The sequence below is a fragment of the Colletotrichum destructivum genome, chromosome 7, assembly GCF_034447905.1.
Source record: "Colletotrichum destructivum chromosome 7, complete sequence".
In the NCBI taxonomy this organism is placed as follows: Eukaryota; Fungi; Ascomycota; class Sordariomycetes; order Glomerellales; family Glomerellaceae; genus Colletotrichum; species Colletotrichum destructivum.
Window position 1 is genome coordinate 3,304,297 of NC_085902.1, and position 15,923 is coordinate 3,320,219.

The following is a 15,923-nucleotide window of genomic DNA, read 5'->3' on the forward strand; positions in this document are numbered from 1 at the left end:
TTCCAACGTAATAGTTAAAAGTACACGTTCTTCAAGTAATTATGCGTGATTCAAAATTGAAATGATAAACTGTGTACTATTACACGTAAACAATGTACAAAACAAAGGCAAAGAAAGACAAACCTGCGTTTGAAAGAACAAAGTCTAGGATATCTTCCCCCCGCCCCCTTACGAGCTCTCTCTCTCTCTCCCCTTATCACTCTTTCAGCAGGACGAAAACAAACCCTTACTGTCCCTGGACCCGGAAGAGCCCGAGTGAACAGAGCCAACAAACATTACAAGAAACGAAACTCTACGTTGGACAAAACCCCTTCACCCATACCGAAATGACAATACTCGCCAAATCCAAAAAAACCACACCCTCCGCCGAGAGAGGCGATTATACACGAAAGACAAAAAGCCACCATGCCGGACTCTACCAGACCAAGATCAACTCGCGCCCCATCCCAGCACACCTCTTAGTAGTAATATCGCTTCACCGTCTTCTTCTCGTAGGCGAGCCTCCTCGGCACCGGCCTGCACAGCGCCGGCCTCCCGCACCGGTCCCGGCAGATGCCGATGCCGCCCCCGCGGCATCCAACGCCGCCATCGGCGATCCGGAAGCGCTCACAGTAGGAGCATCGGTCGTAGCCGCAACGGCCATGGCCGCCGCCGCCGCAGCCGCGGTCGTCGCCCCGGTCATAGCCGAAGCCGAAGCGGCAGCGGTGGCAGAACGGGTCGGTAAGGGAGGTGTGCCAGTCTGCGAGAGGTTTGAGGGGGAGACAGTCAGTTGATGTGAATCTCTAGAATACAATAAGACGGAAGGAAGAAACAAAGGAAGAAAAAGTGGACAAGGGATCCAAACGAACGAAATACCAGGGGGAGACACTCACAACGGCGACAGTTCGAGCAGAGTTGGAACCCCATCGGACCAGGCCCGTGGTTGGGGAACACCTGGGTCGTAACGACCTCGTTGAGAACGCGCGCGCCGGCGGGCACGACGGCAAGATCACCCGGCCGCGAGGCGACGACAATTTCGTTCGGGGCAGCGGCGACGGCGGCAGTTTCTGTCTTGTTGACAACCTCGTTCACGACGACGGGCGGGTCACCGGCGTTGGACATTCTTGCGGGAGTCTTTCTCTCGGAGGAGGAAAGGGGAGAAACGGGGGTCTTTTATGTTGTTTCTGGAGAATAGGGGAAAGGGGGCCGGGTTCAGTAGTCTTGAGGACGTTGTTATCCCACGAGCTGCTTCTCAGTCTGCCAAGATCCTTGGTGGGAGGGAGGGAGAGACGAGACGAGAGAAGGGCGAGTGAGACCGGGGACTTGGCTAGGCGAGGAGGAGGAAAACCTGCTCAAGTGTGCTGTTCAATGTTTTAAGTCAAGAGTTGTTGCTATCGGAGTCGTCGTGTGATGTATCCAGAAAAGAAGGTGTATGTGTGTGTGTGCCCTTCGTGGACCGACTGCCTATATACCAACATTCCCGTACAAAAAATAAAAAAACACCAAGTCCCTTCCCTCCCCCTCAACAATTCCAACATACTTTTCTAATGGATCTAGTCCTTCCTTTCAAAAACTAATTACGTCTTCCCCAGGAAAAACCACTCCCCGCCCCTCGAGCCGGCCGTGGGTTGAAGGGCACTTGGTTGCTCTACGTCGGCGTGGCCCCCCGCCTTGCCCGGATGACCACGTTAGTCACCCTCCCCGTATCTTCACCCACGCATGACGTTGAGGCCAGGATGCGCTGTGAGGTCACACGTTCGGTAGTCTGGGGGAAAATAAGGGGGAGGAGGGGGACAACGATGCTAGCTCCGGAGCCAAAGGGGGCTCAGCCAATCCTGAAAGCTGTCCGCGTCGTCGGGAAATTCGACTAGGCACGCTTCTAAGAGCCCTAGATCAGATTAGATCGGGGAAGCCGGATCGTGGCAGGAGGGCGAAGCCCAACAAAATGGCATCGTCTCTGCCTGGCTCAGCCCAACGAGGGGGCCATACTTACTTGCCCGGAAGGCGGCTGTCCCTGGGCCGGAGGACGCACGCATCTGGCCCCCAGAGGCCAGGTATCCGCGCCTCCTTTCGGCGTCACACGTGGGGCTTTCTGGACCCTGATTTTTTCTTCTTCAAAAATTAGATACGTAGTAGAGTCACCGAAGCAGCCGATGGCTTCGTTTCATTAGGAGATGATATCGTACACGATGTTGTGCGTTTGCTTCATTTCAGATCGCTGTTTCCGCCTGGACGCCCAAACCAGATGCCAGTTCACCTAATCCCATCCCAATGTTCAATGTTGCCGTAAAGTTACCGTAAGTTGAACCTTTTATCCGTGGCCTCGTGTGCTTTTCGTTCGCTGCTCAAGGTCATGACCTCCCGGGACCGTCGCCCTTCTTCGCTACCTCCTTGCGCGGAAGCACGACCACTTTACGGCTGAGCAGCTCTCTCAGCTCAGGTGTGATGACCTTCTTCACCTGCGACTCCTCGGGCGCCTTGCCCGTATCTTTGCGCGGGGACGCTGGCCCGGCACTGCTTTCACCTTGCCTGGGGCCCTTATCGGATGACGATGACTGGGAGGGAGAGCCAGGGTCTCGGAGTCTTGGCCCGGGGAAGTTGCCCTTCTTATCGACTGCCTCGACCAGGCGCTGGAAGCGACGGAATAGCGCTTCGGCGCGAATCAGCGTCGAGTCGAGATCCATTGTGTTGGAAAGCTCATTGACTATACGGCGTTAGCGCCTGTTGCATCGAGTGCAGAACACAAAAGTGGTCTGAGATAAAGGGAAAACAAGGCAGAACATACCGTATTTAAGGACCTCATCGAAATGCTGCAGATGGGTCATGATGACATCTCGGTGCTTCTCCAAGATGGCCAAGGCCACAAACAGATGGAAGCTGCTGCTCAGGTAGTCCGTCCAGAGAATCTCCCAAAGACGCAAAACGTCCATCCACTCGAACTCCCGTTTATACCAGACGAGCAGCATGCGAAAGAAGAAGAAAAAATTGGTGCTGTCGGCGGACTGTAGGTGCGCGTAGAGCTTCGGGTCCATGAACTGAACGAGGTGGTCGAGGGTGAGCAGCTGAGACCGCATTCCCGATTGATCGCGCAGGAAATTGCGCTCCATGCGATCCATGAAGTGCTGGAAACCCCAGAAGGCGATAGCATCGTCCTGCATCACGGCGTAGATGGGTGCGAGGAGGTCCGACATGCCCTGCACATAGCCGAGGTCTTTGTTGTACTCGTTGTACGTAAGAAGCATGTCCTTCATCTGCTCGAGGTGGACGTTGGTGCCAACCTCGGAAAAGGGAGAGTCGGGGTCGGGATGCGGGATGTCTTCCCCGGCGAAGATGGGAACGTTTCGGTCTGTCCGGTGGACATCCTTCTCTGCAACAGTGTCAGCACAACACCTTCACCTAGTCCAGTCGGTTCGTGTGGAAGCCTACCAATACGACCACGCTGTTCACGCCACCACTCGCCCTGCTCGCCCTCGCCTCCAAGATCCACGAGTCTCTCCCACCATGCGCCTTTCAGCTTGACATACTCGTCCCTGAGCGATGCGATCTGTACCTTGCGTTCCTCGGACGTACTGTACCAATCATGCACCCCGAGGATAAAGAGCCATGCTTCTTTCCGCACCCCGTCGTCCGGGTCCAGGCCGCCGTGGAAGACCCGTTCTTTGACCTCGTCGATGGTGACCGACAGTCGTCCTGTTCGCTGGTCGAAGAACGTGTTCCACTCTTTCAGGGTCACGGGTTTTCTCCTGTCCTCCAGCGACATGGTACTGCTTCCGTCCAAGAGCTCGAACTCCCCGACATCAGTGTCCTCAAGCTCCAGGACTTCCTTAGCCGTCCATATTCTTTGGCTCCGATCCCGCTCGCTCTGCTCGGCAATTCCCATGGCCCAGCGCGCGAGGTATATTCTCGCGCTATCGAACTCGTCTTGGAGCGTCTGCACCTCAGGGTTCCGCAGAAGCCTCTTGACCTGAGGAGGAACGTTGGGGTTTTGTATGACGTCTTGAGCGGCCCGTCGTGTAAAGGTCGTCACCTTGCTGAACTTCTCCATGATATTCCAGCCCGTCTCCTTGACGAACTTCACAAAGGGGTCCATCTGCGCATCGCCACTGGGACCGGCACCGCCGGCTCTGGTGCCCGTGCCGTCTCTCAAGCCAACCTGGGCCGTGCTGGATGTAAGTTTGCCGCTGAAAGCCTCGCTATCCTCCTTAGACGGATCCACCAGGTAGATGTTGGGCTCTGCGCCAGATCTCTCGATGGGGACATAGCGACGCAACCAGCGCAACACCTCGTCGCCGCCCCAGAACATCTCCCCGCGATCGCCGAAGGGGTCGAAGCTGTCCTTGGTCCGCCTCTTCCTCTTCAAGATGGTGCTTTGGCATTCATTGTCGTGGAAAAACAAGGCGGGGAAGCTGTCGCCCGCCCTCGAATTGATAATAAGAGAGCCGAACCACCAGCCAAGGCTCGGCGGTCGCACGAGGAGAGAGTAGATGGCGCTCACGGGGATGGCGAAGGCGTAGGTGCCGACGGAGCCCCGGTGGGATGTGACGGTCGGTGGAGGCGGGACGAGGTATGACTGCTTCGGAGGGGACTCTCCTTCGCTAAGGTCGACCTTGACGTAGATGCTCTCCGATTCGCCGAGGGACGTTTCGGGGAGCCATGCCAGAAGCAGGTCGTGGGCGGTGGGATTTTGGGAGTCGCGCGACGATGAGGAAGTCGGGCGACCGTGCCGGCCTCCTTTCTGTTGGAGGAGCGCTATATAGCCCGGAATGTTGTCTTTGGCGGAAGGCGTGGGGTGCACGTAAACCTGTGCAGTGTGAAGCTCCCGTCAGTTCCGATCTTTTGGCGGGGTGGCGATGGAGGGGAAGGGGGTTTCGCGACTCACCTTGCTCTTAGAAAAGAGGAGTTTGACGCCCCGGCCCGTCTCGGTATGCGTGATTGTGTCGTAGTCCCCTTCCTCATCGTCACTCAGGGCGTAAAAGCTCCCCGAAGGCGAACGAGGTCGTTGTGGTGGTGGTGGCGGAGCGCTCGCCGATGGCGGGGGATCCGAGTCTGAGGTCATCGTGCGGCGGCTCTCTGGGATGAGGTGTGTAAGTAAGGTAGGTAGGTAGTATGTGGTGTGGTGTAAGGCAGAGTTGGGCCCAATATGCACAGATAGAACAAGGCTCCCAGGCCCTGTTGTCTTGAGTGATACTATTCAGAGAAGCAAGGAATATTAGTTGTGGCTCAACGATTAGAGTTCCATAGAAAGGCAGTTGGACTGTGAAGAAGAGAAGCAAAAAGGTCTGGGGAAAGTAACATGTGAGCGAAGTGTGGCTAATGAATGATGTGGGATATTCGTAGTGAGCACCCACCATAAGGTGCACCGCAGTCGTCAGTGGCCACCCCCGCTACGAAAGCTACTAGCATTCATGTCTCGGAGGGGCGGTTCCTATTGTATCCGGTACCACTGGCCAGGCAGCCTTTTGGCGGTTACTAGCGGTACAGCTACCCGAAGCTTCGAGGCGCAACCATGTCATCTGCAGCATGCATGCGTCGTCATCCACGCCGCCTCCCAGCGAAACCACCCGAGGCTGCTGTGCTGCTGCGTAGTCGCACGCGCAAGCAACTCACTACATCGCCAGACTCGACATTCGGCCTCGTGTTGATGCCCAAACGGAGCCTTGCTCAACAACAACAACCAATACACACATACACTACATAGTACTTGCGCCGTGCGTTGTGGAGTTTTGTAACACAAAAAGATGTTGAATAAATAAATACAAAGAAGAAGAAGAGGAGAATAAGAGAATAAGGCAAAGCAACAAACGGAAGGGATGATAACTAGTAGAGGCACTTCCTGACGATGGAAAATCAAGAGCCTCTATACGACCTGTCATTTTATCCAGCCAAAGACATCACGTAATCCACCATGCACGTTTAATAGTTCCGAATGAGCAGTCATTAGTCGGTGTATTGTGTGTATGTGTATGTGTGTGCCTCAGCTCTGCTTCCGCACCCGTCCGACGACAAGTCGTCCACCATCTCATCGCATCCGAGGACCGCTTGGGAGACCTTGCCGCCTGGGCCCGTTAGGCAATCCCGTCCGTCCACCGCCGCCGCCGCCGCCATAGTCAGGCTCGTTGTTAGACCATGGAGAATTGGAAGCCATGAAGGGCCTGCCTCCGCCTCCGCCTCCGCCTCCATTCCCTCCGTCGTACATGCCGCCCGGAGCGAACCTGTCCTCGTAATCAGCATTGCCGCCGCCGCCGCCGCCGCTTCCTCCTCTGCCTGCTGGTGGTTGGAACGGTCCTTGGCCTCCTGCGCCAGAAGATGGGCTTGCTGTTCTCGAACCACCCCAAAGTCGCTGCTTGAGCCGATCTTGTGCCGAACCGCCCGCTGAGCTGCCCGGCGGCGTGCTCGTCGCGTCTCGTCCGTACGCGGCGCTCTGCTGGTAGCTGCCCGCTCGCTGGCTGGGCAGAGGTCGGGCCTGCACCTCTTCTCGACCCGAGTCGCCGGCGCGGGCAAAGGGGCTCAATCGCGTGGGCTGTTCTCCGCCTCGCATCGGCGGCGGGGCCCCGCGGCCCTGTCGCAGGCTCATGGCGTCTTGCCTGGGCTGCGCCGCTGCCGCGTTGTTGTCCCAGAGCGAGCTCAGTCCCGTGGCAGGGCCGGGCTGCTGTGGCTGCTGTAGACCACCGTATCGCGAGCCGACTTGCTGGGCTGGTTGGGCGTATACCGGGGTCACTGGCGGCGGTGCCTTTGGGTCGGGCGGCAGCCAGCCTGGGAAGGGTCGGCCTTTCTCCGTGTAGTAGCCTCTCAGCACTCTGCAGACGTGGGTGTCGTCTTCGGTATCGCCGTCATTTTCGCTCTGCAACAATCGACTCTGCAGGTTCGAGATCTGCGACGTGGTGTTGGTGAGGATCCTCGAGTACCAAGATGACATCGTGCCTGCTGTTCCTCGCCGCGAGGATCCTGCGAGGCGGGGAAAATAGACGACGAGGCTATTTCCGACGTCGTCTGTCGGACGGTGTTGGGTTGGGGTAAGGAGCTCTGCTCCGGTCGGGCGCTAAATGCTTCTCGTCGGGGGGTTTTGTTTCGTGGGACACAAAGGTTGCTCGCTCGCTAGCTACAAAATCAAGGTCGTTGCAGTAAATGGGGTTGGCAAATAAAAAGGGAGAAGGTCGACTTTATAGAATCGGAGGGTTGTTTTCGTCAGGTTGCTTCAATCCGAGAGCGTTGCTTGATGTGGCCCGTTTCACATAAGTCGGTCTTGAATGATAGGGAATGAAGACGGCCTAGGGTAGGTGAGTTGGATCCGACACTTGTCGCCCCGCCTGGACTTACCCGCATTACTCTAAAGGGACTTGCACTAATTGAGGCGCTAACTGTTTTTAATGGCTTGCTTCACCGAGGACCCCCGATGCTAGCAACTTTCGGTGAGTGGGCTTGCATCATGGCCGCTTTGGGCGGCGTAAACCTTGCCCGTTTTCCTTTACAAGTCACTACACTAAGCGCCTAGGTACTGTAGAGACATTGTCTTATGCGACCCGACCTCGGCCGGGAAAAAGGGGAACTGGCTTGACCGAAGACTGAATTGCACGCAGCACACGTCCAGATATCTTCAATACGTATGCAAACCATTATTTAGCAACATTAACAACTCTCTTGATAGTCTATCACAACATGCAGTGGTATGCGCAATGCCCCAAGTTTTGGTTTCTTTTCCGTTCCGTACCCAGCCGTTAACAAGGTGATCCGCGCGCCAGACGCCAATGGGAAATCCATCCGAGCCTCCCACCCCTACTACCAGGTCAACTCCTCGGCGATCTTGGGCCGCTCCTCCATCTTCTGCTTGAGCCTCTTCTGGTTCATCTTCACCGCGCGGCCGCGTTTCCGCTTATCGCCAGCCTTGCGGGCCGCCTCCTCGTCGCTGTCCTCCGAGTCCTCCTCTTCCTCCTCGTCATCGTCTTCGGCGTCCTCATCGCTCTCGAGCCAGTCCTCAATGTCCTCGAGTTCCTCGTCGCTCTCCTCAATGTCGGAAACGTACTCGACCTCCTTCTCCAGGTCATCCTCGTCCTCGTCCTCATCTTCGGCCTCCTGGTCCGACTCGACGCCCGTGTCCATGTCCTTGTCGCGCTTGCCCTCGCCCTCCTTCTCCATCGAGTTGAGAACCCTTCTCCAGATTGACTCGCTGACATTGAGAGGCTGGTCGCCGTAGGCACCGGAGCGTAATCTCTCGACAAGCTCGCGCTCAATGGTGCGCTCCAGTTTGGCGGCGGCCTCTGCCTTGCGCTCTCTGGCCTCCTCACGGCGCCGGATCTTGGGCGCCATCTTGGGCACGAGCTTCTCGCCCATGCGCTCCTCCTCAGCGGCGATCTTTCGCATGCGGATGTTGACTTGCGTCAAGCGCGTAAGACGCTGCTTGCACTTGTGGATGAGGAACTTGGGCCAGTAGATGAGCTTGTCGTCCAACATCTCGAGGGCCTTGGCGTAGTTGTTGGGCAGCTTGATGCGCTCCCATAGCTTCGAGGGCATGTGCGCGCGCTCCACCGTCTTCATGTACAGGTACAGCGTGTCCTTGTTCGGGGCTCGACGAACGGTGGCATAGCGGGAATTGGCCAGAGGGCACGACTGTCGATTGCAGAGACCCGTGACATTGTTCTCGTTTCTGCAGAACGTCTGCTTCTTGGTTGTGGAAAGCTTGAAACTGCAGAACTGCTGGTTGATGATTTGCCTGGAGACGTTAGAGCCGACTTTGGAATCACGGTGCCAAAAACGACATTGACCTACCAGATGATCTCGTCGGACGCCATTGTGACGGTATTGGCGCGAAGACTGGACGAGTTGGGAGTTGTTGAAAGGGTGCGGCCAACGGCAATAGAGTAGTACTGTGAGCTCAAGAGGAAAATGTGAGGCGGCGGGGCGCTGGTTTTCCTCTCTAGCAGTCCAAAATCTTTTTTTTTCTTCCTTTCTTCCCCCGTAGCCTGCAGGGGTCTTATCGCGATAAGATCGGGTGCAAAGCGGCCCGACTGGCCAATGGCGCGTAGTGGATTCGAAACTGGAGAACGATCTAACATTCTCTCTGTTGCTCTCGAATTGCACCCGTCCGTCTTGCATCGCCCGTCATCGTTCATGTAAAACTCACTGTCCAGTTCTTTTTTATTTTATTTTTCTTTTTAGGCGCAGTGGCTCTACAAGAAGCAATTTGCTTTTCCTGGTCATTTTTTTCAGTGTTTCTCTCTGTTTAAATAGTCCATGCCTGCACTTGTCCAGTCGACGTGGAGCCTCGGCCGAAACCTCTCCTTGCGGGCTGCAGCAGGATGTGTTAGTGGTCTAAGTCGCCATCGCTGTTCCCCTAGCACGGGACCGCTGCCGTGGGGATCACCAACTTCTGCGTGCCACTCACGTCAACGGAACCCGGTGCATCTGGCCAGCTTGCGAAGCCAGTCTAGATTCATCACAAGCACGTCTGACATCGTTTTCGAAGAAGACACTATCTATGCATTGTCAACAGCGCAAGGCCGTGCCGGAATTGCGGTAATACGCGTGTCTGGTCCTGGATGTACGGATGTGAGTGACCCAGCCAGAGTTACATGGAGACAACACCCGACTGAACAGCATCCAGGTCTACAGAGGACTCTGCCCCAGCAAAGCAATCCCGAAACCTCGCTATGCAGCAGTTAGAACACTCGTGGACAGTCAGGCAGGCGCCGACGGCCCGATCCTAGACTCGAACGCCTTGGTCCTCTACTTCCCTGGCCCCAAAACCGTGACCGGAGAGGACGTCCTCGAGCTGCACGTCCACGGCGGTCCCGCCACGGTCAAGGCAGTCCTCGGCGCCATCCCGACATGTCCGTCCGACACGCTCATCCGCTACGCTGAGCCCGGCGAGTTCACCAAGCGCGCCTTCCTTAACGACAGGCTCGACCTCGCCCAGGTCGAGTCCCTTGGCGACACGCTCTCGGCCGACACGGAGCAGCAGCGCCGCGCCGCCGTGAGGGGCAGCTCGGGCGTGTTGGGGCGCACCTACGAGGGTTGGCGCGAGCAGCTCCTGCTCGCCAGGGGCGAGATCGAGGCCCTTATCGACTTCGCCGAGGATCAGCACTTTGACGAGTCGCCCTCGGAGCTGATGAGCAACGTCTCAGCGCTCGTCGCTGACATGCGCCACCGCATACAGGTGCATGAAGCGGCCAGCCATCGCAGCGAGCTGCTGCGGAACGGCATCCGCATCGCGCTGCTCGGCCCCCCCAACGTGGGCAAGAGCTCGCTGATGAACCTGATCGTGGGTCGCGAGGCGTCCATTGTGTCGATGGAGGCAGGGACCACGCGCGACATCGTCGAGGTGAGCCTCGACATCCGGGGGTATCTCTGCTCATTTGCGGACACGGCCGGCATCAGGACCAAGGCCACCGCGGGGCTCGGCGGCGGCTCTCTGTTCGAGCCTGCGTTGGGAACCGTCGAAGAGGAGGGTATCCGTCGAGCGAAGCAGAAGGCGGCAGAGTCCGACATCGTCGTCGTCTTGGCCGCGGTCGAGCCAGGGCGCGACGGGCGTTTCCGTATCAACTACGACGCGGAGACGTTGAAGCTGGCGTCGGAAGCGCAGGCGTGCCTCGTCGTCGTGAACAAACGGGACGCCGTCGACGAGCCCACTTTCTCCGACCTCCTCAAGCGGTTCAGGGCCGATGTGGCCGGCCACGTCCCCGCGATGGATCAGACCGAGCTCCACACGATATCCTGCCGCGAGGCGCAGGCGAAGCCGAACGGCCAGAGAGACCCGGGCGCCATTCACGGACTCATTGACCGGCTGGTTGCGTCGTTCGCGGGCATGACGTCTCTGCCCGCCGACCAGCAGGACCTCCTGGGTGTCACGGCCAGGCAAGCGCAGCTCCTTGAACAGTGCCGCGGCTTCCTGGACGAATTCATGGCCGTGGCGCACCCCGAAGACGAGGGCGAAGACTCGGACATCGTTCTGGCGGCAGAGCACCTCCGGTACGCGGCCGACTGCCTCGCAAAGATCACCGGCCGCGTCGAGGCGGGCGACGTCGAGGAGGTTCTTGGTGTGATTTTTGAAAAGTAAGTGGGAGTTGCAGTTGATGAGTCACTTGTTGGTTTCACGAATGCACTAACACGTGATCGCATCAGGTTTTGTGTAGGAAAATAGCGAGTTTTTGACAACTATCGAGTCGCGGACGGTGAAGTCCTCGATAAATATAATTTTGTCGGAGGGAAGGTTTAAAAAGAGAAAGAGAGAGAGAGAAGGGGGTGGGGGAAGACAGATGCGCGATGATACCAAGCCAAAAAAAAGCCGCAGAGAAGAAGAAAAAAAATACCATTCTACTCGACGCTCAGGTATGCTCTATGCAACTTCCAACTCGCGATATAAGAGAGTGATCCACCGCTGTACTACTGCCATGCGTATCCTGAACTCCGACCCAAATGCATGAAGGGGTAAAGGAAAAAAGGGCGGGGGAAAGTGAAGGCGCCAACAGTGCTGTTGTATCCTTGGCTGCCCGCGTCTTCCCCCAAAGGGGTTGCGTTGGTGGTGAAACGGAAATGCAAAAAAACTCCGGTCTAATGCTGGCGATCGAAAATGGAGGCAGTGCATGTTGCGATGCGGGCTTGGGAGTCAAGATGCCGGCCACTACCTGCTCCTCCGCTGGTTGGATGTTTGTGAAGACGACGAAGGTCTTTGGGCGGCAACGAAAGGCGTGAAACCCCGCCGCTGGAGTTGGGCCATCCACAACCACGACAGAAGGAAGGACGACCCATACACACGAGGGCCGGGCGAGGGCGAGGCGACTGCTTTATTTGTCTTCCTCGTCGTCGCCGTCCTTGTTGTAGCCGGAGCGGCCCTTGTTCTGCTGGGCCTTGTCGTCCTCGTCATCACCGTCCTTGTTGTATCCGGAGCGGCCACTGTCGTTCTCCTCGTCGTCGCCGTCCTTGTTGTAGCCGGAGCGTCCGTAGACGGCGGTGGCGGGGGTAAAAATGAGAGTGAAGGCAGCCATTTTTGGGGTGGTATGAATGGAGGGTTAATAGTTTTTCTGTGTGGGTAGTGTGTGATAGAGTACTGAAGTTGTTGTTGGAGTGTAAGTAGAGAAAGGTGTGATGTGAGAGCTGTGTGTTTGAGTTGTGAGTGTGATGATGAAAAACAATACTACCTTGGAAGGGGATATACCAAGTGTTTATATAGGCGTTAAGCATCGTGTATTTCGCTCGACTTTGGGCCACGAGGTTCATCCTATCATGTAGGTACGTAGTAAGAGCCAACCCTGCCTCGCAGACAGAACAGCCGCAGTGACCCAATCTGGGTATCTCAGGCTCAGTGCGAGGTGCGAGGCGCGGATGTGCCGGTATGGGGTATTGCAACAGCATGGCTTATGGAAAATGAGACCTGCGATGCTGGTTCCAGCATGGCCCCCACGTACTCTAGGCAGCCTTTTTCCAATCTTCCAAATTTGGGATGTGAAGGGTGATGACATGATCTAGACGCCAGGGGGACCGAAAGCAGGAAGAACAAGCTTTAGCCTTCCTCGCCAAAAGAAGGAGAGAAAGAGTGTGTGTGTGCGTATGTGTGTGACATGGGACGTTCGTCGCCTTACGAGGACGAGTTCTCTGCATGGATTTGTCATTGTCAACAGTCTGCATGCCAACGATATAATACGACGGACCAGACTTTCGGGCGACGAGATGGTGGGATGGGAGTGTGAGGGTGTGCAAGGGGGTCATGTACAGGGATGCCATGGGCCAGGGTGCCATGGGGGTGATCTGGGTAATGTGTGTACATGGACATGAACGTGAGTGAGAGCAGTTGACCAGCGACTCTGTAATAGGCTGTCATCCATGGATGTTTCTGGCTTCATTTCTCGTTTCTGGCCGTACAAGGCCAAGAGCGTGGCTTGGACTGCCAGCCGCTGGACAAAGAGGATGGGAACAGAAACCAGGGTGATGGGTCTCGGTTACATGGGTTTGGCGCGGCATCGTGGGCAGAAGCACTGGAAGGGAGACAGGAAAGGATGAAGTGCGATACCAATGGGCGAATAAAAAAAGGTTCGTCAGCGAGGGGGTAGGTTGTACGTGTAGGGCTGAATATAGTGTCACCGCCAGGGAGAGCCACTCGTGCGCAGAGTAAGCACCAGCCCGGCCTGCCTGAGTATGCGTCGCAGGTCGGGCCGGTAGGAGATGAACGACCCGCAGCCACAGGATACGGCTCTGTCAGCATCCAAGGCGGTGCAGAGGCTCTTTTGTAAGAACCAAGACTCTTCGCGTTGGGTGGTGGGGTATGGAGGACTACAGACGGGATTGAAAGCTGAGGCCAGTCCAACCAGTGAGTGCATCACTTCTCGATCTGGACGACTAGACGACTGGACGACTGACCGGTCTGACAGGGGAGGTATCTGCCCGCCGTAGCCAGCTTCACGGTCACCCGCACCACGATGATTTGTCGAGGACAAGGCCTGGCTTCCGCGTCGCCAGTCTCTGGGCACATGCAACGAAGTGGTCCGCAACGACTCGGTGCTTGGTTTCTGTGCCAGGCGAGGAACGGAGAGAACCCTCAATGCCGATAGTCCCGACGCTGTAAATGTAACGGTGTCATCTCTCCGACATTGATCGACGCTGCGAGTGAGCAGGCGAAAAAAAGGAGTCATCGGCGACGTGGATAGACACACGAAGCACGTCCATGTCCGCGCTTTGAGGCCGATGTGACGAGAAGTCAGGCGGGTGCATCGATGGAGGACGAGATACTGGAAAGACAGGAGGAAACGAGATGAGACGCCGGGGACTCGGCTCGAGAGACGATACCCTTGGCTGTCGTGGGGGCGCCATGGGCCCGTGATGCATCCGGAGATAGACGAGAGTACGTAGGCGGTGCTCGTCCGCTTCTGGACGATGACCTAAGATCCCATCTTTGACCTTACAAGAGGAGACAGCCAATTTGGCTGTGGTCATCCTCTCTAGTCAGTTAGTGATGCAGAAGCATGTCTGGTTGGTCAACTCTGCTCTCATGCCAGCCCAAGACGCAGCAGGGTTCGGGCGAGGCCGAAGTCTCGCAACCATGGAGTTTCTTGATATCAGACATGCTACAAAGGGCGCGCAACGTGAAGAGTAGTATGACGAATCGCGCTACTGCAGGAGACGAGACGCTTTTTCGGGCAGAGTGTGTGTACTCGGTTGTCCTCGGTTGCATGCCGATAATCCTTGGGCCGACGAGAGAGAGGGTACAAGAAGCCGGTGTGAGTCAGCGGCTGCAGGACGAGAGTCCCCCGTCAGCCCTGTCGGCATGTCAGGCTGATCGAGAGGCGGACAGGCGTCACGGCCGTGGGCATGTGACGGGAACCGTTGTTGGTGTTGGTGTTGCTGTTGACAGGAGTGATCACTTATGGCAAGACATTGTCGGATGGAAGGAGGGGAGAGAGATAGACTTGGTGGGCCGACCCGACTGGAGTTGAAGCACCGACAAAGGCGATACACTGTTACCCGTTAGGGAGCCGCCGTTGGACCTTCTAGCGCCACCCACCCCAGCCGGTTTGTTAGCTTCCAGGGACTGGGCCACCACAGACCTTCCAACCCGGCCCATTTCTTAGCTGCTAACTTACCTTATCCTTCTATTGGACGGCTTACACATCACATCACTCAACTTCTCCATATCCAACCTCTTTGGGGAACGTCCAACCTTCCACTGAAGCTCAGATGTGCCTGTGAACTGCCAAATCATCAAGAAATGATACTGAAATGCGCGAAAGAATCCACTATAGGTATTCAGGGCGTTAGGCGGGTAACTGCGGGAAGTTGCCCCAGTCTCATTGACGGGCTTAACGCCGCCGCTGCGCGTTCCTTCATGCTCTGGATATGTTATTTAGAATCATTTGGAGTTTGTCATCAGTCCCGAGGCCCGGAGAGTGTAATGAACGCCGAGTCACCGGTTCCTGTTTGCCAAAAAGACCCAATACCTACCAAGTCCATAGCCAGTCAACATCACACTCACTGGAGTGACGTGCCAGTCAAAGGCTCTTACTCAGACTCGGACGCCTAGCCGCTCACCCTCCCGCGCGGTGCTGCTTTCAGGTTCTAGGGACGTCCCGCAAAATAAAACGACATCTCTTCTAGCAGACAAAAGGGACATTCCTGGGATTCGAGGTGACACGCGCCCCTCCCTTCCCGTCGCTGCCTGATCCCAGCTCGCCTCACTTGAGCCGCGCAGCCCTACAACCTGCATGCGCACATCTTACGTGCTTGCTGACGCCAACCGTGGGGTCATCACAGGGCATTTGAAGCACCGAGCTGCATTTGGCCCCTCTCGTGAAGGGGGGTGGCCGAGGCACGCACAGCCCGCGTGAGATGTAATGTTGTGCTTGTGTAACAAAACCATACTTACACGGGTTGCCTTCACAGCAGAACTTTGACAGATGCCTACACGCAGGCATCCCCTTATCCGGGCGGCCGCCCAACGCAACCCCGGCTTCCCCATCTCGTCATCTTTTCTTGCCACGAGGAACGCATAAAGCAGTCACGAGACCAGACAACGCCATGCAGGAAAACGCTGCAAAGCCCGTTGCCCCCACCACCACCACCACCACCACCACCACCAGTGATGAGTTCGTTCCCCAGACGTCCTACGCAGTTCCTTGCCCAGGCCATAGGGCGGCGTATTACACGGCAAGAGGGCAGGGCGGGTCTTCCAGAGTCCCAGGTCCCACCGCCCCCCCGACCCCCGCCCCCAGCGGGCGATCCCGCGTCTGAGACACCGACGACCAGATGCTCTTCCCGAAGGGCGCCGCCTTGTTTGGCGGGATATCCTTTCTCCTATTAGGGTGTTTCTGACACGACGAGATTGCGGATGGACCGGCCCAAGACTGCTTCCGGGATGTTGCTTATCCTCCCCACACGTGAGCATGACTCTGCCCGAAGACGTCAAACTTCTTACAACCAACGACAAGAGTTTGATGACAACCCCGTGCGTCAAATGGATCGTT

General features: G+C 56.8%; 7 protein-coding genes across 7 annotated transcripts; 2 read left to right on the top strand and 5 right to left on the bottom strand.

The window, feature by feature from the left end:
* Positions 1–169: 169 nt before the first annotated feature.
* CDEST_11557 (uncharacterized protein) lies at positions 170–1,561 on the bottom strand. Its single transcript, XM_062927713.1, has 2 exons — positions 873–1,561; positions 170–739 (listed from the first exon to the last, which is right to left on the bottom strand). Exons 1-2 carry the CDS (start codon positions 1,099–1,101, stop codon positions 459–461), a joined length of 510 nt encoding a protein of 169 aa, XP_062783764.1. The 5' UTR covers positions 1,102–1,561; the 3' UTR covers positions 170–458.
* A 549-nt stretch (positions 1,562–2,110) lies between these two features.
* Positions 2,111–5,269, bottom strand: CDEST_11558 (Putative Rab-GAP-TBC domain-containing protein). Its single transcript, XM_062927714.1, has 4 exons — positions 4,859–5,269; positions 3,406–4,780; positions 2,765–3,346; positions 2,111–2,683 (listed from the first exon to the last, which is right to left on the bottom strand). Exons 1-4 carry the CDS (start codon positions 5,033–5,035, stop codon positions 2,331–2,333), a joined length of 2,487 nt encoding a protein of 828 aa, XP_062783765.1. The 5' UTR covers positions 5,036–5,269; the 3' UTR covers positions 2,111–2,330.
* Positions 5,270–5,595: 326 nt separating this feature from the next.
* CDEST_11559 (Putative mso1 domain-containing protein) lies at positions 5,596–7,243 on the bottom strand. The gene has a single exon (XM_062927715.1). It carries the CDS (start codon positions 6,893–6,895, stop codon positions 5,999–6,001), a length of 897 nt encoding a protein of 298 aa, XP_062783766.1. The 5' UTR covers positions 6,896–7,243; the 3' UTR covers positions 5,596–5,998.
* A 257-nt stretch (positions 7,244–7,500) lies between these two features.
* CDEST_11560 (Putative mak16 protein) lies at positions 7,501–9,086 on the bottom strand (the record flags this gene model as incomplete). The annotated part of the gene is made up of 2 exons (XM_062927716.1): positions 7,501–8,686; positions 8,743–9,086. 2 exons carry the CDS (start codon positions 9,084–9,086, stop codon positions 7,756–7,758), a joined length of 1,275 nt encoding a protein of 424 aa, XP_062783767.1. The 3' UTR covers positions 7,501–7,755.
* CDEST_11561 (Putative small GTP-binding protein) lies at positions 9,072–11,083 on the top strand. Its single transcript, XM_062927717.1, has 2 exons — positions 9,072–9,522; positions 9,578–11,083. Exons 1-2 carry the CDS (start codon positions 9,208–9,210, stop codon positions 11,027–11,029), a joined length of 1,767 nt encoding a protein of 588 aa, XP_062783768.1. The 5' UTR covers positions 9,072–9,207; the 3' UTR covers positions 11,030–11,083.
* Positions 11,084–11,113: 30 nt separating this feature from the next.
* CDEST_11562 (uncharacterized protein) lies at positions 11,114–13,817 on the bottom strand. Its single transcript, XM_062927718.1, has one exon. The coding sequence runs from the start codon at positions 11,955–11,957 to the stop codon at positions 11,757–11,759; it is 201 nt and encodes a 66-aa protein (XP_062783769.1). The 5' UTR covers positions 11,958–13,817; the 3' UTR covers positions 11,114–11,756.
* A 111-nt stretch (positions 13,818–13,928) lies between these two features.
* Positions 13,929–14,991, top strand: CDEST_11563 (uncharacterized protein; the record flags this gene model as incomplete). Its single annotated transcript, XM_062927719.1, has 1 exon — positions 13,929–14,991. One exon carries the CDS (start codon positions 13,929–13,931, stop codon positions 14,397–14,399), a length of 471 nt encoding a protein of 156 aa, XP_062783770.1. The 3' UTR covers positions 14,400–14,991.
* Between the last annotated feature and the right edge of the window lie 932 nt (positions 14,992–15,923).